This window comes from Megascapheus bottae, chromosome 11 (assembly GCF_031878675.1).
Source record: "Megascapheus bottae isolate mThoBot1 chromosome 11, mThoBot2.hap1, whole genome shotgun sequence".
Taxonomy (NCBI): Eukaryota; Metazoa; Chordata; class Mammalia; order Rodentia; family Geomyidae; genus Megascapheus; species Megascapheus bottae.
Window position 1 is genome coordinate 33,635,226 of NC_143519.1, and position 19,159 is coordinate 33,654,384.

The 19,159-nt window shown below is 34.8% G+C and overlaps 1 protein-coding gene across 3 annotated transcripts in view; it reads left to right on the forward strand.

Annotated features, from left to right (window-relative positions):
- Positions 1–19,159, forward strand: part of Diaph3 (diaphanous related formin 3) — a 440,087-nt gene that overhangs the window by 86,143 nt on the left and 334,785 nt on the right. For all 3 annotated transcript variants that reach the window (XR_016537097.1, XM_090342066.1, XM_090342064.1), the window contains one exon: positions 12,948–13,078. Coding sequence is in view for 2 of the 3 variants with exons in the window: in XM_090342066.1 (XP_090198192.1) it covers positions 12,948–13,078 (131 nt within the window). In the remaining variant the exon portion in view is untranslated. The remainder of the gene's footprint in view (positions 1–12,947; positions 13,079–19,159) is intronic.

Genomic DNA, 19,159 nt, shown 5'->3' on the forward strand with positions numbered 1-19,159 from the left:
TAAGGAGAAAAACAAAAAAAACCTGGAATATTAGTGAGATATCTGATAGCTGTCTTGGGGTTGTGTGGAAAATAGCAGATACTTCAGGGTAATGCTTAAGTTTTTATTATTTGCAAGACCCTCTCCCGCATTTCTTAGGGAAAAGAACCAAGTGCTGCCTTAAAGCCACAGTGTTTAATGATTAAGTTGAAAAAATACATGGCAATAATTGTCAAACCTTCTTTGATTGTCAGTGACAGAGACTTTAAATAATTTGAAGAAAAAAATGGAAGTTTTGTTGACATCTGGAAACTATGGAGGCAGTTTTGGGGTGAATAGAATGCGATTGGGGTTTAGTACATTACCTTTTTCCTTTAGCCTCTTTCTGAACATGTAATTGCAGTATGTGTCAAAAACAAATTAGTTTTCTTAGCACATTGTTATTTTCAGAGGTTAGGATTAGTCTCTCTTATTCAGTTACAACTCTTTGGTTGCTTGCTATTGGCCAACTGTGGGCATTTCATTTTGAAGTATGGCAAACACTATCAATAAGTTGTTTTACTTTCCCAAGAGTTTGCTAAATATTTATTAGGAACACCACTGTAATTATGAATCATGACCTGTGGTGTGTTAACTGGAAACTATTTGGAAAACACATATTCAAGAATTATGATTCATCAGTAATTTTGATACACCTATAAAACAGGATAGTGTTTTTCCTTGCATTTAAAATTATATGATTTTGTTTTATTAAAAAGTCAGAAAGTAGCTGGTTCCAGTGGTTCATGCCTTGTAATCCTAGCTGTTCAGGAGATGGAGTTCTATTGGTTCAGTTCAAAGCCAGCCCCTGGCAGGGAAGTGCATGAGATGTGCCTCCAATAAATCATCAAAAAGTGGAAGTGGAACTGTGGCTTGAGTGGTAGAGTGCTACTTTGAGCAATAAAGCTGAGGGATAGCACCTATAGTCTCTGAGCTCGAGCCCTAGGACTAGTACAAACAAAACAAGTCAGAAGGTCAGTTAAGCCATTTCTCTATCTCCAGAAGGATATAATGCTTTAAGAATAACTGGGATTTTGACTTAATAAGTGCTTTATTGCTTATGGGGCATCATTGAGTAGATGTAGGAGAATAAAATCATATTTATTTTACCTGTTTGAATTACTCTGTTTTAAAAGAAATAGTTAAAGTGAGATATTTTAATAAATATATTATTTCTGTGATACATTTTTATAAATCATAAGGATTAGTCATCATTCAGAAATTTATAATTTGAAGCAGGGATTAAATAAACATTTTTGGAGAATGCAGCACTTTTAGTTTGGTTTTATGTTGATAAATTAGAAAGCTACTTTCACTGTTTTTTCTGTTCTGTATAAACCTGAATTTGTGGAATTCTTTGCATATTCTTTTGGTTTACCATTTTTTTATGTGACAAGTGATTATTGTACTTTTCCTTGTTTTTGAGTTAGCAGTTTAAGAGTTTCTAAAGATAGCCTATTTATAAACTGCTGTTGGAATTTATGAGAATTGTTTTAGAATCAACTCTAGAGAAGAAAAATGTACTAATGGATAGTAAAGGGCAGGTATCCAAGCCATGGTCTTAATGTGAGTCATTTTTAGCAGCAGTGCATCTCTTAGATTAGTAGGGAGATTTCACCTCATAGCTGTTTGTTCTCTCAAGTTGTGCTTTGCAATAAATAATACTCTGCAGCATTAAATTACTGTGATAGCCGAGCTGAACGTGGGCCTGTGCCTGACCCTTGACATTTAGCAGAAGAAAAAAGAGATATACAAATGTAATACAGAGTTAGCCAGATAACTAAAAGGATAATATTAGGCTTTTTTTTTTTTTGCTGTTAATCATTTCAGTGCCTCTATGGTAACATGGAACTTGATAATCTGACATTTTACCCTTTTGATACAGGATAGGCATCAGGATAGGCAATATGGATGTGTGAGTGTTAAAAGACATAGAACAGTACACATCACCAATGGTTTAAGTAATAATTAAGCTGAAACTAACCTGGAATAAATTCCTCAAGTTCATTTTGAGAATTTACCAGGAATCCTGCTACTTTTCTTCGTTTCACACTGCATGAATAAAGCAGGTGTTCAGTAAATGTCATGGAGTGTATAAATGAGTATCAGTATGTGATTTTACTCAATACTGTAACGTGGATTGGATCAAGATAAGAGTTTTGAAATAAAAAAAGAATGACTTTCTTGTTCTTATTTCCTGTGATTCATATAGAGATAAACCTAACATTTATCTTCCCAGGATTATTTAATTTTTCAGTAATTAGTACACACACACATACATAAGCATATATACTAATACATTTTTGGTTGGTATTCAGGTTTGAACCCTGAGCTTTATACTTGCTTAGTAGGAGCTCAACTGCTTGAGTCACACCTTGCCCATATAATAGGATATTGAAACAAATCAAAATAATTAAAGTTTAATAGTTACTTCTGAGTAGCTAGAATTATAGGCATGAACCACTGGCATCTGGCCTCCCTCTGTTTGCAATAGTATGTGATTCACAGATTTTGTTGTTCATTTTTTTTTGCTTTAAAAATATCATATTAACCCACCATTGTTTTATATGTGAAGAATAACCTATAAAGCTTGTTACATTTTTTAGTGTTTTATATTTTTAAGCTGTTTTTTTAACATAAACATTAGATTTATAGGCCAGCATGAAGTGGCCAGGTAGATTTCTTTCTGAACTAACAAAAAGAAGAAAAGAAGGAAGACAGACTTCAGCTGTGGCACTTGAAAGTATAACTCAGAATTGTGGAGGCAAATAATTGCACAATTACCTGGAGGGATTGAAAAACAAATTGCCTAATTTTAAAGACTGGAACAGCTGGTGTTTTCTCATCACTCACCCCCTTTTGGTAAATGCTCCATGAAGTCGTGTTGTTTTTTCTCTTTACATAAACAGAATTAACACAATAAAGAAGATAATGAACCAATGAGAAGGAATAGCTGTGAATTTTTTTCCCATTTGTTCAGATATGCCAAGCAGATCTTTATCCTTCATTGAACCATCAAATAGAGGCTGACATTGAACATCCATGTTTACTTAGTTACCTCCCATCCACCACCACAACTTTGCTGAGGTATTTTCAGTCTTTGCAATTTGTCACTCAGGTGAAACTAAACATTTTTCACCTCTAACATACCAAGATGCCTATGAAAGCCGTGGTCTTATCTCACATCACATGACTGTTTTCATTTGTTTCTCTTGTACAACCATGAAATATAACTGTCAGACACAGTTGTAATGTGAATTAGAGATGTAGGAGGAATTTGACTTGATTTGTACCAACCCTAGAAATAACATAATACATAAAAAGTCAGTAAATTTGAACATGTTGTTTTACTATTTTCAGGTTAGATTCATATTGTAAAAATCTTTAGATTTTTAAGCATGCTGCTTGGTTAGCATGTCAGTAATACTAGGGGTTACCTGGAGATGTGGCTGGTGCCACAGCCCTCTCTCTGTTCTCCAAAAGGCTCCTTTCTAGTCTTCTTAAACATTATATATTAGGTATTCTTTTGTGTTTTGTAAATGTGTTTTATTATAGGAAAGCTCATATAATAGCAAACTTACTTTAAAATGAACTACTAAGTATTATTTAGTCATTTATTTTTTTATTATATAGAGGGGTTACAGTTATATTTGCCAGATAGAAAGTACATTACTTCTCACACATTAATACCCCTTCACATGTTTTTGTCCCCATTTCCCTCTCTACCCCCTCCCAATCTTGTTTCCCCTCTTTGGTTAATCTCATATTGTTACAGTATCTGACTTTGTTACCTGGCATATTGTATATATGTTTATTTGAAATGGCCATCTAGCGTATGATCTTTTTTTTTCAAACACGAAAGGATTCTGTACTCCCTAAGCAGCCACTGCTAATATCTGTGCTCACAGGCTTGTTAGTGATCCCATTTGTTTCTGATACATCTTCATTGCCAGGCACATGATCTACCAGGGTTATCCTTGCAGGCCTATCTCCAGCTCCAGAACACATCATAAATCCATGGAGCTTAGATTTCTTTTTAGTGGAGAGTAGTAGAGTAGTATTTCAATATTAAGATCTGGGTGCTTTGTTATTCTCATATTGTTACAATATCTTGCCTTGTTATCTGGTATATTGTATATATGTTTATTTGAAATAGGAAAAGGAAGGGGGGGAACAAGATGAGTGGAGGGGGTGGGGGGAGGGAAATGGGGACAAAACCATGACAAAGGATATCAATGTGTGAGAAGTAATGCACCTTCTATTTGGTGAATATAACTATAACTCCTCTTAATTATAATAAAAATATATGAAAAGAAAAAAAATAATGCAAAGGAAAAAAAAAGATCTGGGCGCTGCCTCTTTTAATAGTGTGCCTTGCTCCTGTCTCCTTTCAGACCAAGTGAAAATGTGTGTGTGTGTGTGTGTGTGTGTGTGTGTGTGTGTGTGTGTGTGTATGTGCATACCTGTCCCTTGGCATCTGTGGAGTGATTGGTTCCAGACTTCTCTTGGATATGAAAATTAGAGTATGTTCAAATCTTCATAAAATTCTGTACTGTTTGCCTATAACCTCTGTACATCTCTGTGGTAACTTTTCTTTTTTCTTTTAGAGATAATCAAATTTACCTTTGATTTTGAATAATAAGACCAGCAACTATCAAATTTACAAGTTTATTTTAAATCATCTTTATTTGTAATATCAGAGAATGTAAGCGGTTGTTACACTTTATTATTTGGGAAATAATGACAAGAAAAACAATGCACTTCTTCAGTATAGTTTTCTAAGATTTTTTTTGTAGGCTGATGATGAATTTACAAATGCATAACTTCAGAATGTGGGTGGCTGACAGTATCCATACAGGAAAAATACATGACATATAACTACATTCCGTTTCTCCTTCTGCATGTATTTCTATCCTGTGCCTTTGCTTTGTTCTCTCTCATGCATACATAACATGTAAAAAGCCCGAGTAGAACCTAATATTACAGCATTCTATCTTGCCTTCGATATATATATATTTTTTTTTTTGTAGTCCTGAGCTCAGGGCTTGAGCACTGTCCTTAGACTTTTATCAAGGCTAGAGCTCTACCACTGGAACCTCAGCACACTTCCGGCTTTTTTCTGTGTATGTGGTAGTGAGGAATTGATCCCAGGTCTTCATGCATGCTAGGCAAGCATTCTATTACTAGGCCAAACTCCTAGCCCTTGCCTTCTATATTTTTATATTATAACTTGTTTCTGTAATATTATTATTCTTTAAAAAACTAAAAAGCTTAGATTCCTTTTGTTTATACATTTATTTCATTTTGGGTTTTTTTTCCCATCCTTTTTTTTTTCTGTAATAGGATTTTTTCCTTTTTACTATATGTTAATTGCACAAGGAGAGTGCCATTGATATTTCCATGTGTGCATAGAGTGTAATCTATCAAAGTCACCTTGATCATATTTTTCCCTCTGTGTACATATGAAGTCATACAAGTACATTTTGTTTACATTTATTTCATTTTGGGCTTTTCTTCCTATCGTTTTTTTTTCTTTAATAGGATTTTTTCCCTTTTTACTACATGTTAATTGTATAAGGAGAGTGCCATTGATATTTCCATGTGTGCATAGAGTGTACTCTATCAAAGTCACCTTGATAATTGTTTTCCTCTCTGTACATATGAAATATCAACATGAATCTCACAGTTAAAATTCTACAAAAAGATATTCTTAGAGAATATACCTTTCTGCTTCCCCTCGGTAAGTTCTTTCTCTCATCTTTCTAAAGTTTCCTCCCATCCTCTGAACTTAGATAATCTTCACTGTTGCTTTTCTTTTCTATGTGCTATTTACACAGATGAACAAAAATGTGTAATTTCTTGCTTTTCTTTCCTAAAGAATCTATAAATATCTTTTGTGACTTTCTACTTCAGAGTAACATTTCAGCAGTTGAGAAATTTCTCAATTATCAAGAAATAGTATCAGTAGTAAGTAAGGATCTCAGGAAACTGGCCACTGGAGGAAAGCTTTTCTAATTGAATGGTGGTTCATGCTCAGTAAGTGTAGATAACTAATTATTAGAAAGTATAATGTCTTAAATTTCTATTATTTCACATCCATTTCTAATTGCCTAAAATTACTATTTGGTCCTAAGGTTTCACAATTTTTCTTTCTTTTTTCCTTTTTTTTTGCCAGTCCTGGGCTTGAGCTCAGGGCCTGAGCACTGTCCTTGGACTTTCTCAAGGCTAGAGCTCTACCACTTGAGCCTCAGCACCAATTCCGGCTTTTGCTATATATGTGGTACCAAGGAATCGAACCAGGGTCTTTGTGCATGCTAGGCAAGCACTTTAACCACCAGGCCAAACTCGCAGCCCTTTCTTTTTCCCTTTTTTTTTTTTTTTTTTTTTTGTGTGTGTGTGTTTTCTTTTTTGGTACCGAGGATCAAACCTAGGATGTTGTACTTGCTAGGCAAGCGCTTTGCCAGTGAGCTACATCCCATCCCTCTTTTTCTTACTATTTTTAAAATTTTAATATTTATTTTCAAATTCAGCTTATAATCATCTGCAACATAGGAAAGTTAGCCTTGCAAATCTTAAAAATACTCTCAATTGGAGGCAAATTAGAAACAACTTAATAATGATAATTATTATCACTAAATGGTAAAGTCATAGTAGAAACTTAAAGTATTGCAAAATTTCTGTACTTTTATACTGCTTCTTCGTAAAAAATATAGCTTGGAGTTATAAGCTCTCAACCTAAAGTATTTTTAATGTATACTATAACCAGCTGCCAAAACTTTAGGGAGGTTTTGGGCACATAGTAGTGTTCATTCAAAGTTTATGAGTATAAATAAGTAAATCTTGAAAAGAAGCTCCTGCTAATCTTTATTTGTCTGGGTGTATACTTTTGAGCAATAACTTTTGACTTTCATTTTTCAGCTTGGTGTATAAAATAACCTGTGAATAACAGATTTTTATTGGCATTAGAGATCCTCTTGGTTTCTAAATGTTCTTCAAATGAGTAATTCATGTTACAGTGACAGATTAGTGTTTCTTTTGATCAGTGATATTAGAGATGCTTGAATCATTTTCAAAATGCAAGAAATTTGTTGGAATGCATTTAAATAGTAATATGCATGATCATAATTTAGATTATAATTATCCTCCTGGCAGCAACTCTGCTTACCCTTGTTTTATTCTTTGCTGACTTTGCTGTTTTTTTCATTCTTTTTCAATGCACACTGTTTCTTTAAATACTCTTGGCAACTGTGTGTGTGTGTGTGTGTGTGTGTGTGTGTGTGTGTGTATACCATCTCATGCTTTACAAATCTCAAGACCTGAACACCACAGAGAAACTGATGTAGTTAACTTATGGTTACTGACTTAAGTAGATACTTAAGTAGATTTACCTACTCAAGATGTTCAAGAGTGTGCAACCACTTGTCACTGAGAGAATTAACTTTGTATACACATTTTATTTGTTATGCATTGTTGCATAGTTTTATTTTTGCAGGTTTCCTGCTTAAAATTATATAGTGAATACCATAGACTTATTCTAATAATGAATTTCTTACTGGTCCTTCATATTTGAAATTTTGTATATACACAGCCTAAACATTTTGAGTCATTGAAAAAAATACATTGGTTTTCTGTACAGAGTAAATGTGAATGGAAGACAGAATTATTATTCATTTTATAATACTACATAATGAATTTGGTCTAGGCTAGCCTCCAGGAAGAGTGATACATTCTTTAGTTCAATGAAAGTTCATGGTGAAGGGAATAGTATATAAAAATGAGTGTTACCATGACTCAGGTTATCTAGACTAATTTGAAGCAACTACCATGGTACTATTAGGTCTCTTTTGCCATCTATGTTGTCATTGTGATGTGCCAACTTTTTGCATAGAATAAACATTTAGATTTTGTTTTATATTTTTATTTGTTATAAATATCAGGCTATTAGATCGTAGATTCTTAGCTTTTGGATACCTTTCATAACCTTTATTTGGAAAAAGAAAGGCCAACATTTCGATACTTTAACTCAGTAGGTAAAAATATAGTGTAGTTTGATTTTTGTCATAGCAGTGGCATTCCAAATTATTCCAAAAGTTTGTTACTTTTTTTGCTCTTAAATACATAATAAGGAATATGACAGGTATAATCTGTATGTTTTCAATCCTGTTTTGATATTTTAGAATTTACTCAGATTAAAAAAAGATTTAAACGTTATGTTGGATCAGTATACTTCTAATTTTTGTGATGTCAGGCAGAAATCCTTATCTCATCCTTATCTAATGTGTTCCAATACCACAGTGATAAAGCTTTCTCAGTATTTTCATCTTTGTGTTTGATGTATGTAGAGAGTTCTGTATCTGCAAGTGTCCTTCCCCTTGCTTTCTCTCCTTCCTACTTGCTTTGGACTTGGGTAAAATAAATGCAGAAAGACCGGTGCTAACAAGGAATAATGCTGATTCTTTATTTTAACCCTTCCCCCATGTATAGCTTATCTTTATTGTACCTCCCATTTATTCAAAGAATGCCAGGCATTTTATACAGGGCTGGTGGTGTTGTGATGAATTATTTAGAAGTTAACACTGCCTTCTCAGGCAGAGAGAATAGCAATGGAGAGAATGGCATCATACAGAAATGTTGGCAAGTGGTAATACTCTCATACCTGGAGGATCCGGTTCCTTAGCCCATTGCTGTTCTTCCTATTTCCACCTCTTTAATAGCCTCACTCATGTGTGTGATCCAAACAACATTTCACTTTCTCATGAAAATCAATGAGAAAGTGAACCTACTTTTTAATTTCGGAACAATCTTACAGAGATTTTGATAGTAGTTATATTGATACTACTACAGATTATGTTTTTTGCATAATGTACTCCTTAGGGTCTGCCTTCATAAAACTGAATATTAAGATCCACGAAGAGAGAGTATTGCATCTATATTTAGGATCCCTTATTTTCATGTCTTTTTCTTTGATTAAAAACATTCTTAGCTTTTGTTGTTGACAATTATGTATTTTAAAATTTTGCTTCTGAGTTTTAGGCACTCTCTAGAAAGAAAAATTATTTTCATACGATGAGCTTATATTCTGTCACATCACAAAATTCATTTAGATAATTATGCAATCTGCAAGTGCAGTCACTTCTTCCTAATCTGCATGTATTATGATGATGATGATGATCATTATTATTACTACTATTGCTGCTGCACTAAATGAGATTTCTAGTACATGGTTAAGTAGGATTAGTGAGAACAGATATACTTCTCTTGTTCTAACTTTAGAGGAGAATTCAGTTTTATTGATATGCAGTATTCAGTAGCTAGTAGATTGACTTTATGAAAAAGACATAATAAGGTCCACCGCTTGTATGTCTGAGCTCATCTCTTTCTGAGCTTTATCATGAGCACTTCCTAGAACATAGACTCAGTTTCATTATACAGAATGGCATCTTTTGGTCTAATTACATTTAATTATGCTCAGAAGATGACAGACAAGTTTCAGTATTTTAAGATACTTATTTTTGTGAACTCAAGGGTAGTATAGCTTATTTACAAATTGAAGTATTACAACAAGCATATTGTTCAAGTGGCTTTTAAACAGATAACATAGAAAGATATTATAAGTGATTGGTTAATGAGATAGGAATAACAGTGGGACAAGTGGGGTTTGAGCTCAGAGCTTTGCTTTTGCTAGGAAGGTCTCTACCATTTGAACCCTGTCTTGCACATTTGTAACATTTAGATATTTTTCAGATAATGTCTCTTGCTTTTATCTTGGCCAGGCTTGAATCAAAGTTGTTGTTGTTGCTGTTTTTAATTATTGTTATTTATTATGATTATTTTTTTTGCCAGTCCTGGGCTTGAGCTCAGGGCCTGAGCACAGTCCTTGGACTTTCTCAAGGCTACCGGATCCCCAGCACCACTTCCGGCTTTTTCTGTGTATGTGGTACTAAGGAATCAAACCTGGGTCTTCATGCATGCAAGGCAAGCTTTCTACCACTAGGCCACACTCTTGGCTTTTTATTGTTATTATTATTATTTATATTTGCATGTCCTAGGCATTGAACTCAGGGCCTGAGCACTGTCTTTGGGCTTTCTCAAGGCCAGAGCTCTACACAGCATCATTTCCAGCTTTTTTTATGTATGAGGTACTGAGGGATTAAACCCTGGCCTTCTTGCATGCTAGGCAAACACTCTACCAGTAGACCAAACTCCCAGGCCCCCTTCCCCCTCCTTTTAAAACTGGGGCTTATTTGGCGAGGATTTCCTGACTTATTGTCTGTACTGATCTCTGTCTACTGAGTAGCTGTGATAAGAGATCTGAGTCACTTTGCTACTGCCCCCCCCCCCATTTTTTAATGCTGTTTTAATTTGTGTCTGAATGCACTTATTATTTGTAATTCTTTTTTTTTTTTGCCAGTCCTGTGCTTGAGCTCAGGGCCTGAGCACTGTCCTTGGACTTTCTCAAGGCTAGAGCTCTACCACTTGAGCCTCAGCACCACTTCTGGCTTTTTCTATATATGTGGTACCAAGGAATCGAACCCGGGTCTTTGAGCATGCTAGGCAAGCACTTTAACCGCGAGGCCAAACTCTCGGCCGTTATTCATAATTCTTATATTTAAAGTATTTCCTACATTAGGTGACCCCATACATTATGGGAGGAAATAGTCTATTTAGTTGTGGTTTATTTTGATCCTACCATCATTATTTCAGTAATACATTTGACTAGACTGTAAGATACCGTCTAGATGAGCTTTCCATTATATATTTTTGGATACAAACATTGGATACAAACTTCCATACACAGGAAGTTGAAAATTTTATGATATTAAAGCAATTTACTTAGCCAAACAGACTAATTAGCAAGGAAATGCTTTGTTAATATTCTCAGACAGTAATGCTCCACACTCATTGAGACTTACTTATGGATATTGGAATATTGTTGAAACATTTTTTGGTGATGAAGGAAGCCTTCAGAACAATAGGTATAATGTTTTTGTAAGTGAATTATGTCATTTACTTATTTATTTCCCTTACTATGTGTCTCTTTCTAGCTTCCCATTCAAGAATATATATTTTTTCAGCAGAGCTTGGTGGCTCACTCTTACATTTCTAGCTACTCAGGAGGCTGAGATCTGAGGACCAAGGTTCAAGGACAGCCTGGGCACAAAAGTACCTGAGACTCTTTATCTCCAGTAACCTCTAGAAAATGGGAAATGGGGATTGGCTCAAGGGTAGGGTGGGAGCCTTGAGCTGAAGATCTCAGGGACAGTGTTCCAGCTGAGTTTAAGTCCCATGACCAACCAAAAAAAAAAAGAAGAATATATATTTTTTTCTAAAGATAAATGATTTATTTGGGTAATAGTTTTAGAGGTTCAAATTCAGGATCAAATAGTCCTGTTGGTTTGGGCCTCTTGGGATTGCTCAGGGTGATTGGGCAGAGTGTGTATGAGCGAGCCATCATATCCCAAACTGAGAGGGGGAAGAAGGTGATTGTGTGACTGTGACTGAAGTACATTTTAACGGGTGTGGGGTGTGTGGGGGGGAGGGAAATGGGTACCAAGACATGTGAAAGGGTATCAATGTATGTGAATTAATGCACCTTCTATCTGGCAAATATCATGTAACCCTTTTACTAATTACAATAAAATAAAAAAAAATAAAAAAAATAAAAAAAACAAATTTATATGAAAATGTCATTATGAACTCATTAGCTAAAATGTATGTTTGAAGTACAAAAACATAGAACTCACACATTACCAATAGTCATTTTGAGTCACTTTTCTTTCCTGCTAGTTTTTTATGGTTTTCAACTTTTCCGTATGGAACAAACTTCTTTGGTAATTTGAAGCAACAAATTATGTACTTGTAAGTAGTGTTACTATGGGTTAAATATATTCTTTTAAATGGGGTTAAATCCCTTTTATTTGTGTTTCATGTTTATTTTTATCTCTAAGTGGTTGTACAAAGGATTTGCCATTCAATAAAGTAGTATATGAGTGTAAAAGTCTTCATCAGTGTAACCTCTTTCGTCATTCTTTTCCATGCTACCCAGTATTGCCCCTCCCAATATTCTTAATTTTGTGTCATATGCATTGAATTTTATGATTATTTTCCCTTATTCCTCACTTCATCCATCTACTCCCCTCTCACTCCCTGCTCTTCTTCCCTCCCTCTACTTCCAGTACCTGATTACTGGCATTTATTCTTTTGGACTGTGAATTAGCCCTTCTAAAGAATTGCATCATTGAGGTTTTTCCTCTCAGTCTACCATGTTTTGGTTAGTGCACTTTTGTACATTTGGGAGCCACCATAAAGTGCACACACATTTATATATTTATAGACGTTTATATATTTATATTGATAATATGAATATATTTATATAGATAGATATATTTATACATGAGTACTAACTTCCATGTATGAGAAAAAGCAGACATCTTTGTTTTTCTGGGCTTGACTTGCTTCACTTAAAAATAATTTATTTCTATCCTTCCACTGTTTGAAAATGATACAGTATCATTCTTTCTAATGGATGAGTAAAATTCCATTGTTTATATACACCATGTTTACTTGATCCATTTGTCCATTTAGGGGCATCAGGACTGATTTCATACCGAGGCTATGGTGAATAAATATGGTTGTACTGCTGGACTTAATGCATCCTTGTTTGTAATCTTTTGGATAAATGCCCAAATTTGGAATTTCCTTGATTGTAGGGTAGTTCCATGCATTGTGGTTTGAGGAATCTCATATTGCTCTTTGGAAGTTGAGTTGAGGTTGGCTCAAGTGTGCTGGTCTTGAGCAGAAATAGTCCAAGGACAGCACTTCCTGAGTTGAAGCTATAGCATTATTATTAAAAAATGATTAAGTCTTCATTTTATGAATAAGGTATCATGAATTAAAAAACCTTTTCTCTTCTCTGATTTGCCTTACAGGGAAGTCTTAGAAGTAGTCGACAGATCTCCCCTCAAGAATTCATCTATGAACTGAAAATGGGGTCTGCTGATGAGAGGCTTGTCACATACCTGGAGTCCCTACGAGTTTCTTTGACCAGTAATCCTGTGAGGTAATTTTATCTGTCGGACACCATTAGGGGATGTTACCAAATTAACCAGCTATCAGTCATCTGTCATTTTGATGAGCAATTTCTTCCTAACACCTTCAAATAAATAGCTAGTGTATGTGAATAATTTTTCAGAAGAGACACTTGAAACATAATCTTAGTGTAAGAAGATCTCAGGGGTATCTTTCATTATTTTATTACTGAATCATTTACAACTCATGGACTTAAACCTTTTCATACATTATTTTTTTTAAATTTCCTTTTTTAATTTAATTGTATTGTCAATGTGATATACAGAGGGGTTACAGTTACATATATAAGGTAATACGTTAATTTCTTGTTAAACATTGTTATTAACCTCCCCCCTTTTTCTCAGTTACCTTCTCCTCCCCTGCAAATTGTAGAGTTAATTACCAACATATTGTCTTGTGAATATTGCTGTCACATTGCATTGTATGCTTTTAAAAATAGCAATCTTGAGCAGATACTATCAATTTAGCTGAATTTCATTCTATACTTTGGTATGTGTGTGTGTGTGTGTGTGTGTGTGTGTGGGTGTGGGTTTGTGTGTGTTTGTTGATCTTTAACTTTTTCTTTTGTTGTAAGTGATGTCTTTCTTGGAATCTATTAAGTATTGCTTTATACAAAAAATAGAAAATGTCGAATGTATAATTAGACATGTTTAGAATTTTAGACATACCAGAGTGTTATTTGAAATCTAAAATTGCTGTTTTATTAAATGAATATTGTTTCTATGAATCAGTGTTTACTCTTTCTTTTTTTATTCTATTCCTTTTATTCCATTTTCCTCCACCCCCAGCCTATTGGGTAATACTATCCACAATCAAGACATGGTTTGTCCCCTTAATTAAGGATTTGTCCCCTTCCAATCTCACAGAATGTTTACTTTTTTTTTTTTTTTTGCCAGTCCTGGGCTTGAGCTCAGGGCCTGAGCGCTATCCTCAGACTTCCTCAAGGCTAGAGCTCTACCACTTGAGCCTCAGCACCACTTCCACTTCCAGCTTTTTGCTATGTATGTAGTACCAAGGAGTTGAACCCTGGTCTTCGTGCATGCTAGGCAAGTACTCTACCACTAGGCCAAACTCCCGGCCCCAATGTTTACTCTTTTTGAGTGAGACTAATTCTTTGTATCTTTGTAACTGATTTTTTTTTTAAATTGAATGCCAGTGCAATTTTTATAAACTAAGACCTATTCAAAATTAACAAGCTATTAGAAAGTATGAAAAGGCTTGTTAAAAACCAAAATAGAATAACAACAACAACAACAACAAAAACTCTTAACGATGTATCTACCTGAAAGGAGAAATTTCAATTTCTATGGAGGCAATATACTAACACTAAAGTAGGTTGGCTGCTAAGTCCGAGTTTTCTTTTTTATGGATCTTGGGTTTTAACTTGGGGTCTTATGATGGTTAGGTAAGTGTTGTACTGCCTGAGCCACACCTCTAGTTCTTTTCATTTCTGTTTTCAAAGTAAGATTTCAGTTGGTCTGGACATCTATCCTCCTATTTATAATGACCATGTATCTGAGATGACAGATATGCAAAATCATGCACAGCTTATTGGTTGAGGTGAGGGCCTCACAAATGTTCTTGTCCAGCCTCATCTAGAGTTACAGTCCTTCCTGTCTCTGAGTCCTGAGAAGCTTGGGTTCTGGGTATGAGACAGTATGGGTATGAGACAGTAATAGCTGGGTTCAGAGGGTTTTGCCCTCCTCTCCTTTCTCTTCGCTTCCCTTTTCTCTCATTCCTCTTCTTCTTTCTTCCCTTTCCCCTTGAACCCTTATCCACCTTTCCTCCCCTATTTTCTGTCCTCCTTCCTCTTCTCTAACATCATGTCTTCTTCCCCTCACCTTCTGCCTCCTCTAGTTTTTTTTTTTTTTTTTTTTTTTTTTTTTTTTAAGTACTGGAGTTTGAACCATACTCCTGGACCTGGTTCTTATTACACTGTCCACTTGGGTCTCCAGTGCTCATATCTAGTCCTCTTGCATATCTAGTATAGCAGCTGCATGCCATGATACCAGAAGATGATGGGGGCATGACCATATATATTTATATGGGATCTTGTGGACTTTTTGTCCTAGTTGACTTTATAGCTTGATCTTCTTGTTCTCTCTCTTCATGAATATCTGGAATTATAGTTGAGGCAGGGGATAGTTCTCTTGAAATTCCTGTGTTTCTGGAAGAAGAAAGTTTGTAATCCTTAAGGGTATGAGTTTGGTCTTTTTTATTTATTTTTTTGGTCAATCATGGGATTTGAGCTCTGGGCCTGGGCACTGTGCCTGAACTCTTCAGCTCAAGAGTACTGCCTGCCCTTGAGCCATAGCATCACTTCTGGCTTTCTGGTGGTTAATTGGAGATAAGAGTATCATGGACTTTAGTGTCTAGGCTGACTTTGAACCATGATCCTCACATCTCGGCCTCCTGAGTAGCTAGGATTACAGGTGTGAGCCACTGTGCCCACCGCTTTTTAGCATTTTATTATGTAATTAATGAACATTTTTTGCATAAGAATACATATGTATTTATATTTAGTATGATTATATATTCAGAAAGCTGAAATGGTGTACTATAATTGAAGGTCAGTGATGTAGAAATAATTTCTTTTACATTTTCTCCAGTATGTATCCTTTTGACATTTCTGAAGTTTGTATATAAAATAAAAACATCCTTGACCTTAGAAGTATTTAGAACAAAAAACCCTTACCTTTTGAGGCATGAGAATAATGAAGTTCAACCGAATATGAAAAATAAAAATCTTTAGGGTAGTTAGGTTTTGTCTTTATTTCCATCAATTTTCCATTCTCAGTCTCTTCTTCAAATTATATAATGGACATGAATCTTGAGCTGTTGTGTGTGTTCTTTTATGTGTTGAACAAGTAGGAAATGCTCATAGAGGTTTATTGGTTGAAATAGTGATTTGATTTTAGCCTTTTTTTCCATCTATTCCTGGCTTTTGCTAGGAAAATTCTATTAGTGTGCTTGGTAGGTAAGTTAAGAAATGGAGAGCTCTTGTTTCCAGCTTAATTCCTTCTTGTAAAATATTGAGTAACTTTTTTTTTTTTTGGCCAGTCCTAGGCTTGAGCTCAGGGCCTGAGCACTGTTAGTGGACTTTCTCAAGGAAAGAGCTCTACTTCTTGAGCCTCAGCACCTTTTCTGTCTTTTTCCTATATATGTGGTACTGAGGAATCGAACCCAGGTCTTCATGCATGCTAGGCAAACACTTTACCATTAGGCCAAACTCCCGGCCCTGAGCAACTATTTTTTTTTAAAAAGTATTATTAATGTGGAAGTTGTGTAAATCAAGCTGACCAGATTCCTGTTTCTATATATCTTAAGGGGAGAGGTAGAGTGTTAGGGTCAGCTATAGTAGGAGGCCATTTATTTCTGTTTATATCAGCCATTGAGTACTGGAGATATTAGTAGTTTTTCAATATAATTAGAGTTAATTACCCCCTTCTGAAGTATAAATTTGCTTCCTATTTCTCTGAATAGATAGATTTGATTACAAAAGAATACACAATGAAATATTTTATGTATGAATTCATGCATACAACAATTAGTATGATTTTTAAATTGTGATTTTACCTAAAAGCAGTGGGGAATTATGATATATGCCCTTGTGTAAAAAATATTATTCAAGTGAAAATAATTGCCAGGCACCAGTGGCTCACACCTATAATCCTAGCTACTCAGGAGGCTGAGATCTGAGGATCCAGGTTCAAAGCCAGTGCAGGCATGAAAGTCTGTGAGACTGTTTATCTTCAATAAAACCATCAGAAAACTGGAAGTGCTGCTGTGGCTGACATGCTCAAGGACAGTACCCAGGCCCTTAGTTCAAGTCCCTTGACTACCCTCCCCCAAAATAATAATTTTGTGGAATTATTTCTTCAGGAATGGACAGTCTGGGAGCAAATATCAGGATTCTAGCACTGTGACAAATTCCTTTTAAGTACGAATAACAGTGAATTTATTATGAAACCTTTTTGAAGCTCTACTACCTCCGGAGAGGGGTATAGAAAGAAAACTAACAATGCTTGAGACCTTTTAAATTCATTTAGAAGATAGTCTTAGGCTAGAGTTAGGAAATTTGGCATGTGACAGTTGTCTGAACACAAAGTTGAGTTTTCATGTTTTCTCATTTATTGTTGCTAGAAAAAAAATCACATTCTAAAAGCTTCTAAGATATAATTAGACTTGTGCTTTCATGAAGCTATAATAGTTAAACTTCTTTAACACTGTGACTAGAATCAAAGAAACAAATAAATGATTAATTATGCTTTTCAATAAGGAATTAAGATCAGAATTTATTTAAAATAAGAATGAAGATAAAAGTAGACTCCCTTTCTGTCAAATTGGCTTTCTCTTTTTCCATTCTGGTATGTAATATTTTTAGATCCATTCAGCAACTTGTGAAACCCTAGTAATTATACCTAGTATTTATGAGTCATGTCAAGCTATACTATCCAGATAGTGAATTATGTGAAAACTTGTTAACCTCCAGATAATTTGCTTTGTTTTAAAATGGTTTGATGTGAAGGCTGCAGAAATCTTCTGTTTAATGAGAGTTACTGATTGTACAGTATTCTTAGTGACAGTTTTGATCTAGATTTGAACACACAGGTAAAGACTAACTTCTTCAAATTAGCAAATAGAACTTTTTGTGAAGCTTGACATAGCCAATAATTAGGATTGAATGATTGACTACATTTGGGTAAAAACAATAAGGTAGACACTAACATCATTATGATTGATTTCAAGCATCTATAATTTATACTCATATATGCATATACCAAATTAGTTACAGAATGTATCTTCATTTTCTCAATTTTGATGCACCTGTCACAGGCAAGATTTATAGCTCAGAAAATCTTGTGATAGGAAGTCTTTGTGTTTCATGATTTTATTATTTTGCTCTAATTGAAGCTAAAATTTGCATTTTAAGTTTCATAAGAAATATTTTCTCACTTAATTCCTTAGAAGGATTCCAAACATATTCTGGAATTAGATTTAGTTTCATTGATAACCATAATGATTTGCCTCATGAAAACATGTTTACATCAACATAAGCAGATAGCCTCTGAGTGTCATTATTCCATTGTCAGTTTTGTAATCTCATTTTGCTGCTTTGCTTGGACTGAGAGGACAAAGTAGGTGGAAGAGCTTGAGCTTGTAGTTGAAAGCTCCTGGCAATCACTGTAGTGATTGCACTCATTTCTGTCAAATGCTCCAATTATTTTTATTCCCATGACATCTCAAGGTTTTAATTAAGGGATGATTTGTAAAAATTAAAAAGTAGCCCTTGTAGTATTAAAATATATGAATGAACATATACATAGGTTGAATATGTGTATAGACTTAAGGTGTGCTAATATGTTGGCTTCTCAAATGGGCAGGTGATTTGTAACCTGTTATTTCTTTTTCTCTTTCCTTCTCTTTAATCATGCCCCAAAGGGGAAATAATACAGGTGATTCAGATTTCTTTTCTTCTATTCTTGCATTCATTAACTACCAGCCACTTGTGACTATTTAAAGCAAGTTAGCTAAAATAAAATAGAAATACACCACTATTTTAAATTAAAGAGCAATATGTGGCTAGTGGCTGCCATATTGGATTGCACATGTGGTCAATCTGCCATGGCAAGCAACTACATTAGGCATTTGTGTAATAACTTCTTTGATTTATATAATGCTTGATCATTATAGTCTTAGTGTTATATTGAAAACTGAAAGAGTGCATAAAGGAAATAGACTGGAAATTCAAAGAACTTCATAAGATATAAAACTAATTAAGACTGGGCATTCAAACAAAGAGTCCTGAGAAGAAAGGTGTGCTTTAGGGGAGGTTGCCTTCAGTATGCAGCGCTGTCCTGTCAGTATAGGGAGATATATGAGGGTTTTATACTAGGCTTGAAGAATCGAAAGGAGGGAGGAGAACAGGCAGTACTATAGATGTGGACCTTAGCAGCCTCAGTGTGGATACTGCTGGCCAGGATGAGAGAATTGGGAATATGGTTCAGGACAGATGTCCAGAAGCATCCTCTTAAGTAGGTTAAAAATACTA